Source organism: Astyanax mexicanus, chromosome 9 (assembly GCF_023375975.1).
Source record: "Astyanax mexicanus isolate ESR-SI-001 chromosome 9, AstMex3_surface, whole genome shotgun sequence".
NCBI lineage: Eukaryota > Metazoa > Chordata > Actinopteri > Characiformes > Acestrorhamphidae > Astyanax > Astyanax mexicanus.
In genome coordinates this window covers 32,006,004-32,021,063 of record NC_064416.1, presented here as the reverse complement: position 1 = coordinate 32,021,063, position 15,060 = coordinate 32,006,004, and the positions used below count along the sequence as shown (strand labels likewise).

Here is a 15,060-nt window from a genome sequence, read left to right as displayed (position 1 = left end):
TCCGGTCCGCCCACCCCCCATACCCATTGGCTAATCAAATACCGCGCCCGGAGCGGAGGGATCCCATTGGTTCGCCTAGCTGTCTATCACACCACCGTCTATGCCTTGACTAGTCGGATATGTGTTTTAGATCGCAACATCATACTCTTAAACCTGAATCTAAGTTTATCTTTAATTATTTTACATTTTGTAAATAACCATACTTATAAGTTAGATTTTATTTATTTAATTATCTTAACCTATAAGAGTCCACACCAATTTCTAAATATTTATACCAAATTCAAAATTGAATCAGCCAAATTCAGTGAGCAGCTCATTCATGGTTGATGTTTTTTTGTGGGCACATGGCTGTAAACATTGTAATATTGTATAATCCTGATAAATAACACATCAATTATTTGATAAATAACACATCAGTTATTTCATAGCTTGTATTTTGTGCTAGTAATTATATCAGAACTAGTTATATTTTATGCAAAACATTTAATTTAAGTATTTGAATTGTTAAAGTATTTGGAACAGACCTGTTAAAGCAAAAATACACTTTTAATAGGAGCTTTATATCATTAGCTTTAATAGTTTTATCTTCAGCACTTCTACGCTCAGATGAACAAACACATGAACAAAGTCACAAACGGTCCTGTAATGCTGTCAGAATATGTAGTTTATGTTCAGCAGTATACATTTTTGTTTCATGTATCAGTTCTAATTTTCCGTTTAACCCTTAAAAAGTTACACCGGCAACAAGCAACTAGCGTCTATTAGGTCCGCCCACCACCAGATCTTATTGGCTACCCAAATACCGCGCCCGCAATGTAGGGATCTCATTGGCTCTCTTGGCTGTCTATCACTCTTGACCGGAAGAAAAACGCATTGCAATACATTGCAACATCGTAATCTGACAGCTGGTATCTTAGGTATTATATAAGTATGTATTATATACATTTATGACAATATACATACATATACATTATGTACATTAATGACAATATCTTTTATAATGATAATAGTAAATAATTATATCTGTAAGTAGTAAAGTGTACGAAAAAAGAGAGATATGTCAATGGTAACATACTATTCAATGACTATTCAGAAATCCATTAAGGATATGTAGTCCAATATGGCTAGTCAACGCCGCTTCTAGATATGATTGACACAAGGCCTCTCTATTCCGCACAGTAAAAGTTTGGTACCACTTTAAAATAAGACTACATTTATAAAGGGTTTATAAATGGTTTCCAATTAGTTGATTAAAGGTTAATATTTTGGTTGTAAATGCCTTACAATTAATTAATAATCAGTTATAACACATGCGTAGAAAGGGCAACAATAACCTGTTGTTTGCCAAATAGTGAACCCACAGCCGTCTATATTGTTAAACTTCAGATATTGTCATATACTCAACTTACTTTGTCTTCTCCATCTAACTCATATTGCTTCTCCATCTCCATATCCTCCATCAGTCAACATCAGTTTAACCATTTAACTTCCGAGTTTAATCATTCCACCACTAACTCCTTTAGTCATTTATAATAATGTGGTGTATATTGTCATATGAAATAATAAAACTGACATCTAAGGGTTTAGCTATATTTACCCTTACCTTTACATTTTCTGCATACTATCTAAAATCGTCCTTGGGGTTGTCACAGATATTGATATAATGCTGCCAGGTGCTAATGTTCAAAGAACATAAAAGTACTGTTGTGATCCTTAAGGTTGAGTGGCATCTTCTTTAGGACAGCATTCCAGATGTAACCTTCCTTTACTGGTCTGCTGCAGGCAATTTCACTGCAAGTAATTACTGCAGCTCCCAGCATGTAGTTTTCCATTTTGCTTTTGCAGATTCAGATTTTTAAATTGTCGATGAGTATTTGTTAATGAGTTACAAACACTTATAACCACTAAATAGGAGCCTTATTTAAAGTGTAAAACACTTCACTATTTGTTAATGAGTTACAAACACTTTATGATCACTAAATAGGAGCCTTATTTTAAAGTGTAAAACACTTCATTATTTATTAATGAGTTAAAAACACTTATCATCACTAAATAGAAGCCTTATTTTAAAGTGTAAAACACTTCACTATTTGTTAATGAGTTACAAACACTTATAACAACTAAAAGGGAGCCTTATTGTAAAGTGTAAAACACTTCACTATTTATTAATGAGTTTTAGACACTTATAACCACTAAATAGGAGCCTTATTTTAAAGTGTAAAACATTTCACTATGTGTTAATCAGTTAAAAACCTTTATAACCACCAAAAGGGAGCCTTATTTTAAAGTATAAATAACTTCACTATGTATTAATGAGTTACAAACACTTATAAACACCAGATAGGAGCCTTGTTTTAAACTGTAAAACACTTCACTATTTATTCATGACTTACAAACCTTTACACAGCTAATATGATTTTGTCACATGAAATATAAACCTAGTTACAACAGAAACAACCAAACATTTTCATTCATGCAAAGCACACTTTTCATAATAATCATAATAATCACTTTTCATAATAAAAGTCCCACTGATTCAGACATTAAAACAGTCGTTGCTGAATGATAATTAGAGCACTTGAAAATAGATCATGAAATTCATACTGGAAAGGCTTTTTGAATATTCTTTAACAGGCGTCCAAGTGGCCCATCAGGGTTAAGAGATCCAAGCCAGGATGACCATTCAAGTACCATGAGGTGCTCCTTCAACAAAGTCTCTGTATGATTTCCTCTTAGTCTACAGATATGTCCTTTGATGATCCCCCAAGCTCTTTCAATATGTTGTGTGTGGCTACCGGACCGAGGATCCACAAACCCCCTGATATGGTTTGTGGTATAGTGTTTGTACCCAAAGTTTCTCAACACAACCCTGTATGCCCTCCACTCATCACTGATTATGCTACTTCCTGCCTTAACTCTCCGTCTTTTGTCTTTGACTCCCATCATTCCAAAGACCCATTTCTTTCTCCTCCAGGTTTTTCCAAACCGGCCCTGCGCATGCTGAAAACTACGGTGGCCGAGAAAGCCCAACGCAGTGCAAAAAGAAAAACGCGCTGCAAAAGCACAAAACACATCCATCAAAATTACAACACAGGCGCAGCAACTAGAAAAACGCGCTGCAACTAGAAAAACGCGCTGCAAATAGAAAAACGCGCTGCACATAGAACCACAACACAACGGAAGTGAGTCACAACACAACGGAATTTTCCCTGGGGACCTGTACCAGGTACTGTACCAGCTAAGCTGCGTCTTCAGTAACGTCTCGGACTTCACTATGTGTACAAAGGACAATAAGTGGCAAACAAGGCGTTTTGTGAAGCAGAACTTTTAATAAACATAACTTACTTTTCAGAAGCTTGTTTGCCACTTATTGTCCTTTGTATACAGCTAATACAGCATCTTTTAAGGTCCCCCGGGAAAATTCCGTTGTGTTGTGACTCACTTCCGTTGTGTTGTGGTTGTATTTGCAGCGCGTTTTTCTATTTGCAGCGCGTTTTTCTTTTTGCAGCGCGTTTTTCTATTTGCTGCGCCTGTGTTGTAATTTTGATGGATGTGTTTTGTGCTTTTGCAGCACTTTTCAGTTTGCACTGCGCTGGGATTTCTCGGCCACCGTAGAAAACCCCCCCAAAAAACGATATTTTAAAGGGTGAATTATCAGTATAATGCATACAAATGACAGAAAATATTGCACATCTTATTCCAAACTGTTACATTAGCAATTAGATACATAGGAACAACTCTATAGAAATATATTTACTTACATTTTACATTTTATTGTCTTTTTATTTATACATAGGAACAAATATTTGTGAATAACTCCTTAGAGAGCTGTGGCAAGTAATCTCTGTGTATTTAATGTTTGATAGTTAATAAATATAAACATCTAGGAAACAGAACAAGGGTGGGTTTCCCGAAAGCTTGGTAACGCTAAGAATTTGTTAAGTGTTTCCTTAACTCGTGCGTATAGCTGAAGAGAGTAGCGTTTCTCCTTTCAACGCCTCTTAATTAATTTCTCTTTTTAATTGCACACAAGATTTATAATTTTTAAAGAAAAGTTACAGCAGTATAGAAATGAGTGTAAGTGAGTTTCAGTTTTATTGATCCTGTTATATATATTTGGAGAATTCTAAGGTAAAAAAAAATATATATATATATATTGACATTTTAAAGTAAACCAATCAACAGTGCAGAAATGTATTTTCTGTTTTTGTTAAACTTGTTGGCTCATCAGAGAGATTTCTAGAGGGTTTTATGATAATCTTAATTAAGAGTTCTTACGTAAACTCGCTCACAGATTAACCAGTAACCCAACCCAGTCGTCATTCAGCAAAAAACGCATTAAGGGGATTCTGCTTGCAGTTCATCACCGTCAACACCAGGGGCCGCCAATTTTGAGGGTTAAAAAAGGATTATTTTTGTGGTTGAATCAAATATATTATATTATATTATACACAATTTTATTATATTATATTATATACAATTATATTATATTATATTATATTATATTATATTATATTATATTATATTGACAACGTTGTCTGTAGCTTGTAGTCTAACTGGGTATATTGGAATTAACCAATCAAATCCACGATTAAATAATAAAAATCCAGACTTAATAAAGAGAAATAATGTAATAACATACATTGAGTACCTGTAGCCATTTGAGTACCTTGATGTGTTTATAATGTATTTATAAAAATATCATATCTTTCATTATTCAAAAACACAGTATAGCACCTGTAAATATACTTCATCCAGTTGAAGAGAGATGATTTAAACTTTTCAAAGAGGGAGCCAGCTCTGATGGTTTTTGAGACTCTTTTATGACCTCCTCTTTTACAGCACCTGTGAACATTACAAACATATATTATTGTGTGCTTCTACATTATACTCTTGTTGTGAGATATTGTAAAAACCTTACACTACATTACTATTTATAGTTTATCAGCAATGAAACATGCTGCTAGATTTACTGAGTTGTGTTTAAGTAGTAGTAGTAGTAGTAGTAGTAATAATGATGATAATGAGAAGGAATAAAAATGATGTTTATTACAATCATAGTAAAAGTCTGATGATGTTCTATTCAATGACACAGAGATTGTCATACCAGATGTATTGGTCCTTCTTTGTCACGGAGAACATTTTCATTTTGTGGAAGCAGTGAGGGCATCTGAGCTTCTCCTTCAGAAGGTGTTTCCTCTGCAACCACTTAATTAACTTCAATGTCTTGCGCTTTGTTTGTTTTCCCTCTATCCGCCCGTAACTTTCTTTTCAGTGACAATCTGCTGAAGGTGTACACACCAACAATTGGCAAGAACATTTCTGAAATACCTTTATTATACAAGATTTTTAGTTATATGTATAGCCATTTCATTTATATGGAAAAAAAATTCACATAAGTAAAACTTTACACTAAAACACAATATCATAGAATCCAAAATAATTAAGTTAAAAAGTGAAAAGAACAAATTAATGAACTAATAGGTTTTTGATAAATAAATGAAACCAGCTTATATGAAGCCTTGCAATAACAACCAGAAACAGAGTGAAGTTAGTCCTGGGATTGTGCACGGAGCAATGGAGTAGTTTGAAAATATAGGGGTATTCAAGCTTTTACACAGTATAGGACTGCATAATCATTCGTTTTGATCTCTTTGCATCTATCCTGCTGTTTAAATAGATCGTACATGTTTACAAATGACAAAAATATTCCTTAAGAGAATGCTTACCTGTTTTGGATATCTTAGGTGCTTCTGGAAATAAAAAAACATCCAATCACAGTCAAACTTGTTGATGACTCATGCTATCATCCCATCCCGTCCGCAAACCGTTTATTTTTTTGCCTGAAGTATCATGGACGGTCAGCGTGAAAAAGAACCCTGTTCCTCAGCAACTTCTGCTGCCAGTACTCGTCCAAAGAGGCTCCCAAAGCGTCAACAGATGACCCAAATCTCAACACATGAGCGAGACGGTAAGTTTTGCGTGTTATATCATTATATATAAGTTAACTGACTAAACTATTAAGAAATCCTGCAACTTTCCCCGTTTTTTCTCGGCTGCGTAGCAGTTAGCTAGCTAGCTTTAAAGCTTACTAAGCTAGCTGACATGAGCTAGCTTGTTTAACGTCTTTCCTTTATGTATATTTCAGTGCCACAGACATGAAATTGCTTTTAACACAAGGCAAATAAGCAAATGTATTCATCCCGAGTTTAGTTTAGTAGCTAGACGTGTTTAGTGTGCATTTTAACTACAAAGTCACACATTGAAATGTTAGTGGCGGATGCTGGTCTTTCAAGGAGGGGAAGCTCAATTTACTCTCCCCGAGATGTTTTTTTTTTTGTAAACAAAAGGCATTACCCATTCTTTACATTGAACAATTACATAAAAATATGCTATGACATGAATAAACATAAAATGATCAGTAAAAAAACATTCCGCAAAATCTTTAAAGTTGGTAAAGGAAAAAATGCAGGTAAATTCATTTCCTTTTTGGGTTTTAATTTCCTTGAATAATCCCTTTATTGATTTAAATTATTTAATTATTAAATTAAATAATTTAAATTAAATTATTAAGAAGAAATTACATCCTCTATGGGACAGTGGGCAAAACCTCTGGATCTTTCAAACCTCATGTCTGGGAAGCCATTTGTCCTCAAATGTCCTCAAAGGCCTCAAATGTGCAAGCTTCCGAAAGAGAGCACCAGACAGTTTGTGTGGAAGGCGAGGGTGCCAAAGTCTCTGGTTGGGAGATTCATTGGACAGAAGGGGTGGCAAGTGAAGTACCTAATGGAGGAATCTGGAGCAAAGATAGATATTAAAACACAGGCAGACTCAAGACCATCCTTGTATCCGGTACAGAGGAGCAAATCGGCACAGCTGCAGCCATGATTAGAGAGTGGTTCAAAACATTTGAAGTGGATTTGCTGTCTTAAACACCTAGACCTGTATTATTACCATTGAGACAATGAGGACTACAAGAGATCAAAACTATGAAATCAAGCCTTCAGTCTGTCTGATTATGTGTGTGTGTGTAACTGTCTATTAGAAAAGATCAATAAGGCGCCGAGTGGTCCAGCGGTCTAAAGCGCTGCCACTATGAGCAGGAGGTCGCTGGTTCGAACCCCAGCTCATGCAGCTTTGCCATCAAGCTGCCGGCGTTAGAGGGAGCAAAATTGGCCCTGCTCCCTCTGGGTGGGTAGATGGCGCTCTCTCCCCACATCACTCCTACGGTGATGTCTGCAGCACAGGGCATCTGTGAGCTGATGTACCGGAGCCGAGTCGCTGCGCTGTCCTCCAAGCGCGCTGGCTGCTCGGTAATGCTCCATCAGCAGCAGCTCGAAAAGAAGAGGTGGCTGGCTTCACATGTATCGGAGGAAGCACCCTCTACACACTAGTAGAAACATCTCAGCCACTTTACTTTGCTTTTAATGAAGTTACCAAGTAATAACTTATCAATAAGCTAATATTACAACTCAGGCACTGGGAAACTATGCAGTGAAGCTATAAATGCCACATGATACATTGTACTTTAAGTGAACTACTGTAACAGTTGTTTTACAACTGACTACCCTTATAAAGGGTTTATAAATGGTTTATAATTTAGATTATTAAGTATTGATTAGGTTGTAAATGCCTTAAAACCATTGATAAGCAGTTACAACACATTAATTAAAAAGGCAACAGTGTTATGTTGTTTGTGTAGTCATTTAATCTACAGTAAATAGTTAAACATACTTACAAATATATTAATATGAGAAGTTTAATGCTGATTGATGGAAAACACAAAGTAAGATCAGTATCTAGAGATATCTGAGGTTTGACAGTAGAAATGGGTGTGGAATCACTATTTTGCCATTTTATTTAACTCACTGTTGTCATTTCTATCTATGTTGTTATTTATTTATTAAATTCTTATTAATGAGTTTTAAAGTATTTGCAGCCTAATTAATAACCATTAATAATCTCCTTTATAAACCATTCCAAACCCCTAAATAAAGGTAGTCTTATTTTAAAGTGGTACCGAAGATTTTGTCATTTGTTTGACCTCATTAATTACTAACAATAATTTCCCCCATCCCAAATATATGAAATATGTTGGGTTTATACTGTCTGCAATCAAATAAAATACAAAGTAAATGTAAGACATTCTCGCGTCGTATGTTTATGTTTATTTATTTTGTTTTTTTGTTAATTTATTGAGTTAATTTGCATTTTCCATACTGTCTTAGTTTTTACTGATTTGGGGTTGTAGTTTCTCTAAAATTAACCTATTGTCTCATATATTAACCACCGGATTCTGCGGAAAATATGCTGTTATTCCACTTTAAAGATGTGTTTTAAGAGGAAATGAAACTTTAAGCCACATGCAGTAAATAGTAAAGGGAAATATAAGCATAACACACTGAGTGAGAATCCAGCAGTGTTTTGTGTGTGGGATTTATAGTGTCTGTTAGCAGGGAACAATACACACAGAGAACACAAAGAGAATGTAATCAGTTTACAACAAAATAATCTGTGTTTTTTATTAGTGTGTGACATGTGACTTGCTGACCTTGAGCAGGAGAAATGATCTTTACAGACAGTGTCATCAGTCAGCTATTGTAAAGATGGATCAGTTTCCAGGTAACATCACATTATCACCTGATGTGTCATTTAATATTTTACATATACATTGTACATGCATAGCTCAACCCCTGGACATAATGGTAAGTCTTCCAACTCCATCTTTCCAGAGAACACAGTTTCACTGCTACACAACTCAATACTGGGGGCTTATAGCACTCTATCCATGCCTGGCATTGGACATGGTACCAGTATGTTATTAAAAACATACAATGTAATTATGTATGTATGTATGTAATTAAAAACATACAATGTTTATTCTTCTATTTTAGAAAATTATCTTCTATTGCAGTAATTATAAAGGATGTCCTCAAACATTTGGGCATATAGTCTACATCTCCTATCCTTTTGTATTTATCAATTCACAGTAACAGACCTTTTTGACCAGGGTGCCCACATCTTTGTGTGCATGCTAACTGTATCTGTATCTGTGTCTGTATGTGTATTTATAAATGCTGCAGCTGCAGTGTTGGATGGATGTAAGACATACATGCAAAGTGAAATACAAACTGTCAGGATTTTCTGCATTATTTATTTTTCTGTAGCAAAAATATTCTTACAGTAATAGAAATATCATATTTACAGTAAAAACCGAAAAAAGGACAAATAAAACACAAAGTATGGATACACAATGAGATATGAATCATAATGAACTGCATTTAGTCAACAGTGTTTAGATAGCAGATATATTTATGTCTAGCCTGCATTTCAGAACTGGAATTTGATGATGTATTTACTGAACAACAGAATATAGAGGTGAAGCTGATCTAGGGCAGTAAACACCTGCACATCTGGGCCTCATTCACGGACAATTAAGAATTAAGAATAAATGTGCTTTTTTAGCTAGTTCTCCTCAGGGAAGAGTAATAAACTGACCCTGATCGCATGCTGTACAACAATGTACTAAAGCAAGAAGCAAAACATTACTATAAGAGAAAAATCTGCAGAAATTCTGTTTATGAAGGCTAAAAGAAACTTCACATAAATAGGTAGATATTTAAAAGTCTAAAAGCCAGTAAAACAGTGAAAAAGCACACTGAAGTGCCAAAAGTCATGAAACAGCAGTATGTAAATTGACCCTGTATAATTTGTGAAGTGTTATCTTGTAATTTGTGTCTTGTAAAAGAAAGGTCTGATAGTGGGTGCAGATGAAAAGACAATTCATTTCTGAAGTGCAAGTTTTATCATTCCTCGATATCGGGAATACGTCATAGAAAGCTAATATTACCACCCACAGTGGACAGTGCAGTGGGTGGTAATGATGGTGACCTGACCAGAAGTGGCTCTGGCAGAACCCATATCCACAAATCCCACAGGTCAGTGCAGAGTTCTTTATCTTCCACGGGACAAAGCACAATTTATGGGGCACAATACGAGTTCCTGTCTCATGACTTTTAGCATATCAGTGTATACAGTTTTAGAGAAAAGCTGGAGGGTTTTTTCCACTCTCTTTACTGCACTTAGTGCTGCACCCTCTCAGATTCATTTACACTGTATATGTACAACAACAATAATACTGACGGCGTCCTCTTCAAGTACATGTTTAGCGACGGTAATATGAAACTTGTAGTATAATATCAAAATGATATTCCAAGGACTTCAAGATTTGCTATTTGCAGTCTTTAAAAAAACTTCATAAATTCTTGTGGTGTTTTATTAATCCCACAGAATCATGTTTATGAGATGATATGTTCTTTTCTGATTAAGGTCAGGTGGACACCAGGGATGCCCAGGTCACCCATACTTGTCATGGTGTTAACAGCCCAGCTCAGACTTTTCCTCAGTGCAAACTCTCTTCAGGGGTGGAGCAACCGCAACATCCTCATCCTCCTGTAATACCAATAACATAACTCATGGAATTCATTCATCTGTCATATTTATATATTTTATACACTATGAGGACAAAAGTGTTGGGACACCTGCACATTTATTGTTTCTTCCTAAAACAAGGGAATTAAAAAGTTTATCCTGGTTTTATTGTACGAGGCACAATCATTCTCTTTAATGATGGAGCTCCATCAAATACCTTTGGATGACAGGACTTGGGGAGTTGGGGTTGAGTTAAGGAGTTGGCATGAGGTGTGTGGGGGTGGTGATCATCCAACACCCTGACCTCAATAATACTACTATTGCTATATGCAATCAATTCCTCGTAGCAATGCTCCAAAATCTACTAGAAAGCTTTTATCTCTGGACAGTAGAGACAGTTACTCAAATCAAATCTGGACAAAACTCTTTTTTTAATTCTCTTGATTTCAAAAGAAACAATAAATTAGCCACAGCTGTATTTGTACCCATATAGTACAGATACAATATGATCTGTTAAGATACAGTTCTTTACAATATGAAATTATTATATTCTTACATAGGAAACATAAGTATTATTTTGAAAGATTTGTACTTTACATAAGTATTTTTAACAGCAACTATCTGGGCACTTTTATGTACTTTAAAAGTATGTACAAGTAAGTCTGATTTCAAGACAGTAAAAAAAGGTTATCTGCTATTTGCTGTCCACACATGATTATTATTTTAATATTATCTAATATATCTAATACCCCTTACAATATTTAATATAAAAAAATATTTTCATAAATGTTTAGGGGATTAAAGATTACTATAAATTACCTGGGCAGAAAGAGGCAGCAAATCCTCTTTTATCAGAGTCGGGGGTTCATCTGTGACTTCACTGCTGGTCATTGAAGGCTCTGTATGCAGGGAAGAAAAACCTGTTTTAGAGGCAGGACAGTGCTATATCTGTGTCATAACAAGTAGACATAATGTTCTGTCTAATAAAACAATATATACTACTTAACTTTATATATTACCAATTACCGAGCCAATACTACAATGTTTGGAGTCTACATTTTGCTTCTTTACTTTTAAACTGGAGCTAAGTGGCTAACAGTCACTAGAAACTTTGGTGGCTTAGTGGATAGAGCACTAGGTTATTGATGGGTTATTGCAGAGATGTGAGTTTGATACCTAGGCCCTTTAACCTCTCTGCTCCACAGCTGACACAGCTGCCCACCTCTCTAGGCATGTGTGCTCACTGTATGTGCACATGTCATGGGACAGGAACTAGAATCATGTCGCATGACTTTTTGCTAGATAAAGAATGTCATGCGACATGATTCTAGTGTGTGGGACTGATCTTACCCTCCATGGTCTCCTGGCCCAGTGTAGGTGGTTGGGAGTCCTCTGTGCGGAAGTAGGTCTGGGTGGGGCTGACAGCTCTGCTGACATGCTGCGGACTAGAGTTAGTGCTGCTGTCCACTTTATTATTAGACTGATAGGCATCTGACAAAAAGCTCTGGTTACTGTTGTCATCTGTTGAGCATAAATAATGATTAAATATTTATAATAATCTACAGTTATTACATGTATTACATTATTACTGACTCAAGAAACATCACCAGATATTCCAAGCAAATAATTACTTTACAGTTTGTTTAGCGATACTTAATCTGGGATCATCAAATTTGACCACCACTTTTAAACGCTATATACTGAATAATGGCATTACCTTGAAAATCCAGTAAGACTGAGCGAGCATTCTCCAGAACCACGTCTGTCGGGAAGCCTTTCCGTTCCCTCACTGCCCCAGATGAGCCTTTCATTTTAAATATCTGACAGATGGAGAGAGGTGGAGCTTCCGTGAGCTTGTTAACATGTGTTTCATGTCAAGATATATATAGTATATCTAACATGTCTGCTCAAGTACTCATACCTGTTTGGTCTCACTTACAGGAACCCACTTGAAGATCCTTAACGACGTGTCCCCCACAGTGACCCACTTCTTCTCCCTGCAGAACAGCATCATCATTTATCATTATTGATTTAGCGGATTCCAATCACTTTCACAGCCACAGGTGTATAAAACCAAGCACCTAGACATGCAGACTGCTTCTACAAACATTAGTGGAAGAATGGGTCGCTCTTAGAAGCTCAGTGAACTCCAGTATGGTACTGTAATAGGATGCAGCAGCTGTGCAGCAAGTCCAGTCTTGAATAGAAAATATTCCACAGACAATTGTCAGTGATATAGTGGAAAAAATGAGAATAAAAGCAACTCACTCTGTCTGTAGAGCATAGAAAACTTCATGGAATAGGTTTCCATGACCAAGTAGCTCCATCCAAGCCTTACATCACCAAGTGCTGTTCAGGCCAGTGGATACTTTTCGCAGTATACAGTATATGTTTTAGATAGATTTTTTTAGACACATAATTTATTACACTGTATATTAACAGAAATAATCTGTACCATTTAAAATACACAGGCTGCCAAAGTTAGAGATTTTTTTTGTTACTTAGAGATTAATTTCCTTAATATCAAACACAAATATGGTGAATATGATGATGGTCTTATTTTATAGAATACACTTTTAAGGAATTATTTTTTTAGGGTTTTTTTTATTTATTTTTTTATATGATATGAAATAAATGCAAAAATCTTGATTTATTTATTACTATTTATGAAATTCTTGGCTAGCTCTCTTCCCCACACCTAACTCCAAACAACACCATGTTCAAGAAATGGCCTGTAAGAGTTTAGGGCTGTTTTTTTTATAATTAAAGAACAGAGCTAATAAATCAACAATAAATAATAAAATAAATACCTTTACATACTATAATGACAGATGATGAATAAAATCAGGTTAGCAGTTAGCTATTGCTAATGTACTCAGTAAGTTTTTAAATAAACTGTACTGTTATTTGAGTCATTATTTAATCACAGTAATTACAGTAATTAATCAGTTAATGTATTGTCTACAGTGTCTAGTTTACCGCTGTTATCTGTATTTATATCAATTTAATATTAATCCTTAGTCAGGGCTAACAGCTCCTCTGCTGAAACGTGCCTCACTGCTGACAATTACAGGACACACCCCTACACATTCTACGCCGTATTAAGCCCCTGATTGGTCGCCTAGCTGTCACTCATCCTAAGCCCCGCCTCCCCACTCTGAAGTTTGTTTTCGTGGCTGCGGCTCTGAAACTACGCGCTCACCATCTGCGGACCCGCTCGATCGCCGCCATCACTTTCTTGATGTCATCCTTGGCGCGGCTCCGGGTCTCGGCTCGGACGGACCGTCCCGACATGATGTTCGAATGAGTTTATGAAGATGACCCCGCTTTATCTTCCACGCTCCTCCGCTGCTGCCACTCGCTCTCTCTGCGCACTCCCCAAATCTCGCGAGGTTTGAGATCAGCTTCGAGAGCAGGCGTCGGTTTTCTTTTCTTTTTTTTTTTAGATTTTTTTTTTTCTTTTTACTTGAGATCACTTAAAAATAAAGAGTTTCTGTGATTTTATCAAATTGAAAACCTCTGGAATATAATTAAGAGAAAGACGGATGATCACAAGCCATCAAATCAAGCTGAACTGCACCAGGAGTGGCATAAAGTTGTACAAAAGCAGTGTGTAAGACTGGTGGAGAAGAACATGCCAAGATGCATAAAACTGTGATTAAAAAACAACGTTTTCATTTTACTCAAACATATTCCTATAAATAGCAAAATCAGAGAAACTCTTATTGTTTTTCCAGAGCTGTTGGTGGAACAATGACTGACGTATAAAAAACAGTCATTAATATGCATATACTTTCATTACTCAGGTAGACGTATATATACTAGGGTTTAAAAATACTTCAGTAGAAGTTGAAATATCAACTGAAGCTTTTTACTTAAGTAAAACTGGTTTCAAAACTACTTATGTAAGGTAAAAGGGCAGAAATGCCATTTGGCCACACCACACAAGCCTATAGTGCAAAGATGTCTAAAAAATAATTACTCCAGTATAGATAACCAACCTTTTTACTTAAGTAAGGTTACTTGACACTTCTGCATTTTCCTGTTATATTTAATACTGGATACTGCCTATAAATCAGCCAAAACAAAAACATAGAAAATCTAATATTCGCAGTTACTCTCTGTCTAATGAAGCTGCTATACAAACACAGTACCAGTTCAAAGTGTGTACACCTTTTCATTCAATGTTTTATGATTTTTTGTTACATTGTAGATTAATATTAATGATATTAAAGCTATACAGAAACATATGTAGAATTATGTAGTCAACAAAAAGTGTTAAACAAAACATGTTTTTACTTTAGATTCTAAGGAGCTACATTTAGCTTTGAGGACAGATCTGCACACTCTTAATATTTTAATCTCAGTGCCTTCATGAGAGAGAGTCACATGGAATATAGGTTTCTCAGCATCTTGAAGGAGTTTCTGGAGGTGCTGAACAATAGTTGCTGCTTTTCCTTCACGCTGTAAAGCTCCAGCTCATCCCAAATCACCATCTCAGTTGATCAGGTTTAGGTCAGGAGTTTTAATTTATTTGTGGACTGACCAATCAGCACTGACAATGTGCTCTTAGATACAGTGTGTGAGCATAATCAGAGCTCTGCCACTATAAGAACATCTGGAGTGGGA

The 15,060-nt window shown here is 35.8% G+C and overlaps 1 protein-coding gene across 1 annotated transcript; it reads right to left on the bottom strand.

The window, feature by feature from the left end:
• Window positions 1-9,134: 9,134 nt before the first annotated feature.
• On the bottom strand, window positions 9,135-13,819 carry bcl7bb (BAF chromatin remodeling complex subunit BCL7B b). Its single transcript, XM_007235624.4, has 6 exons — window positions 13,634-13,819; window positions 12,353-12,428; window positions 12,149-12,251; window positions 11,782-11,952; window positions 11,251-11,330; window positions 9,135-10,452 (listed from the first exon to the last, which is right to left on the bottom strand). Exons 1-6 carry the CDS (start codon window positions 13,723-13,725, stop codon window positions 10,378-10,380), a joined length of 597 nt encoding a protein of 198 aa, XP_007235686.2. The 5' UTR covers window positions 13,726-13,819; the 3' UTR covers window positions 9,135-10,377.
• Window positions 13,820-15,060: the final 1,241 nt, after the last annotated feature.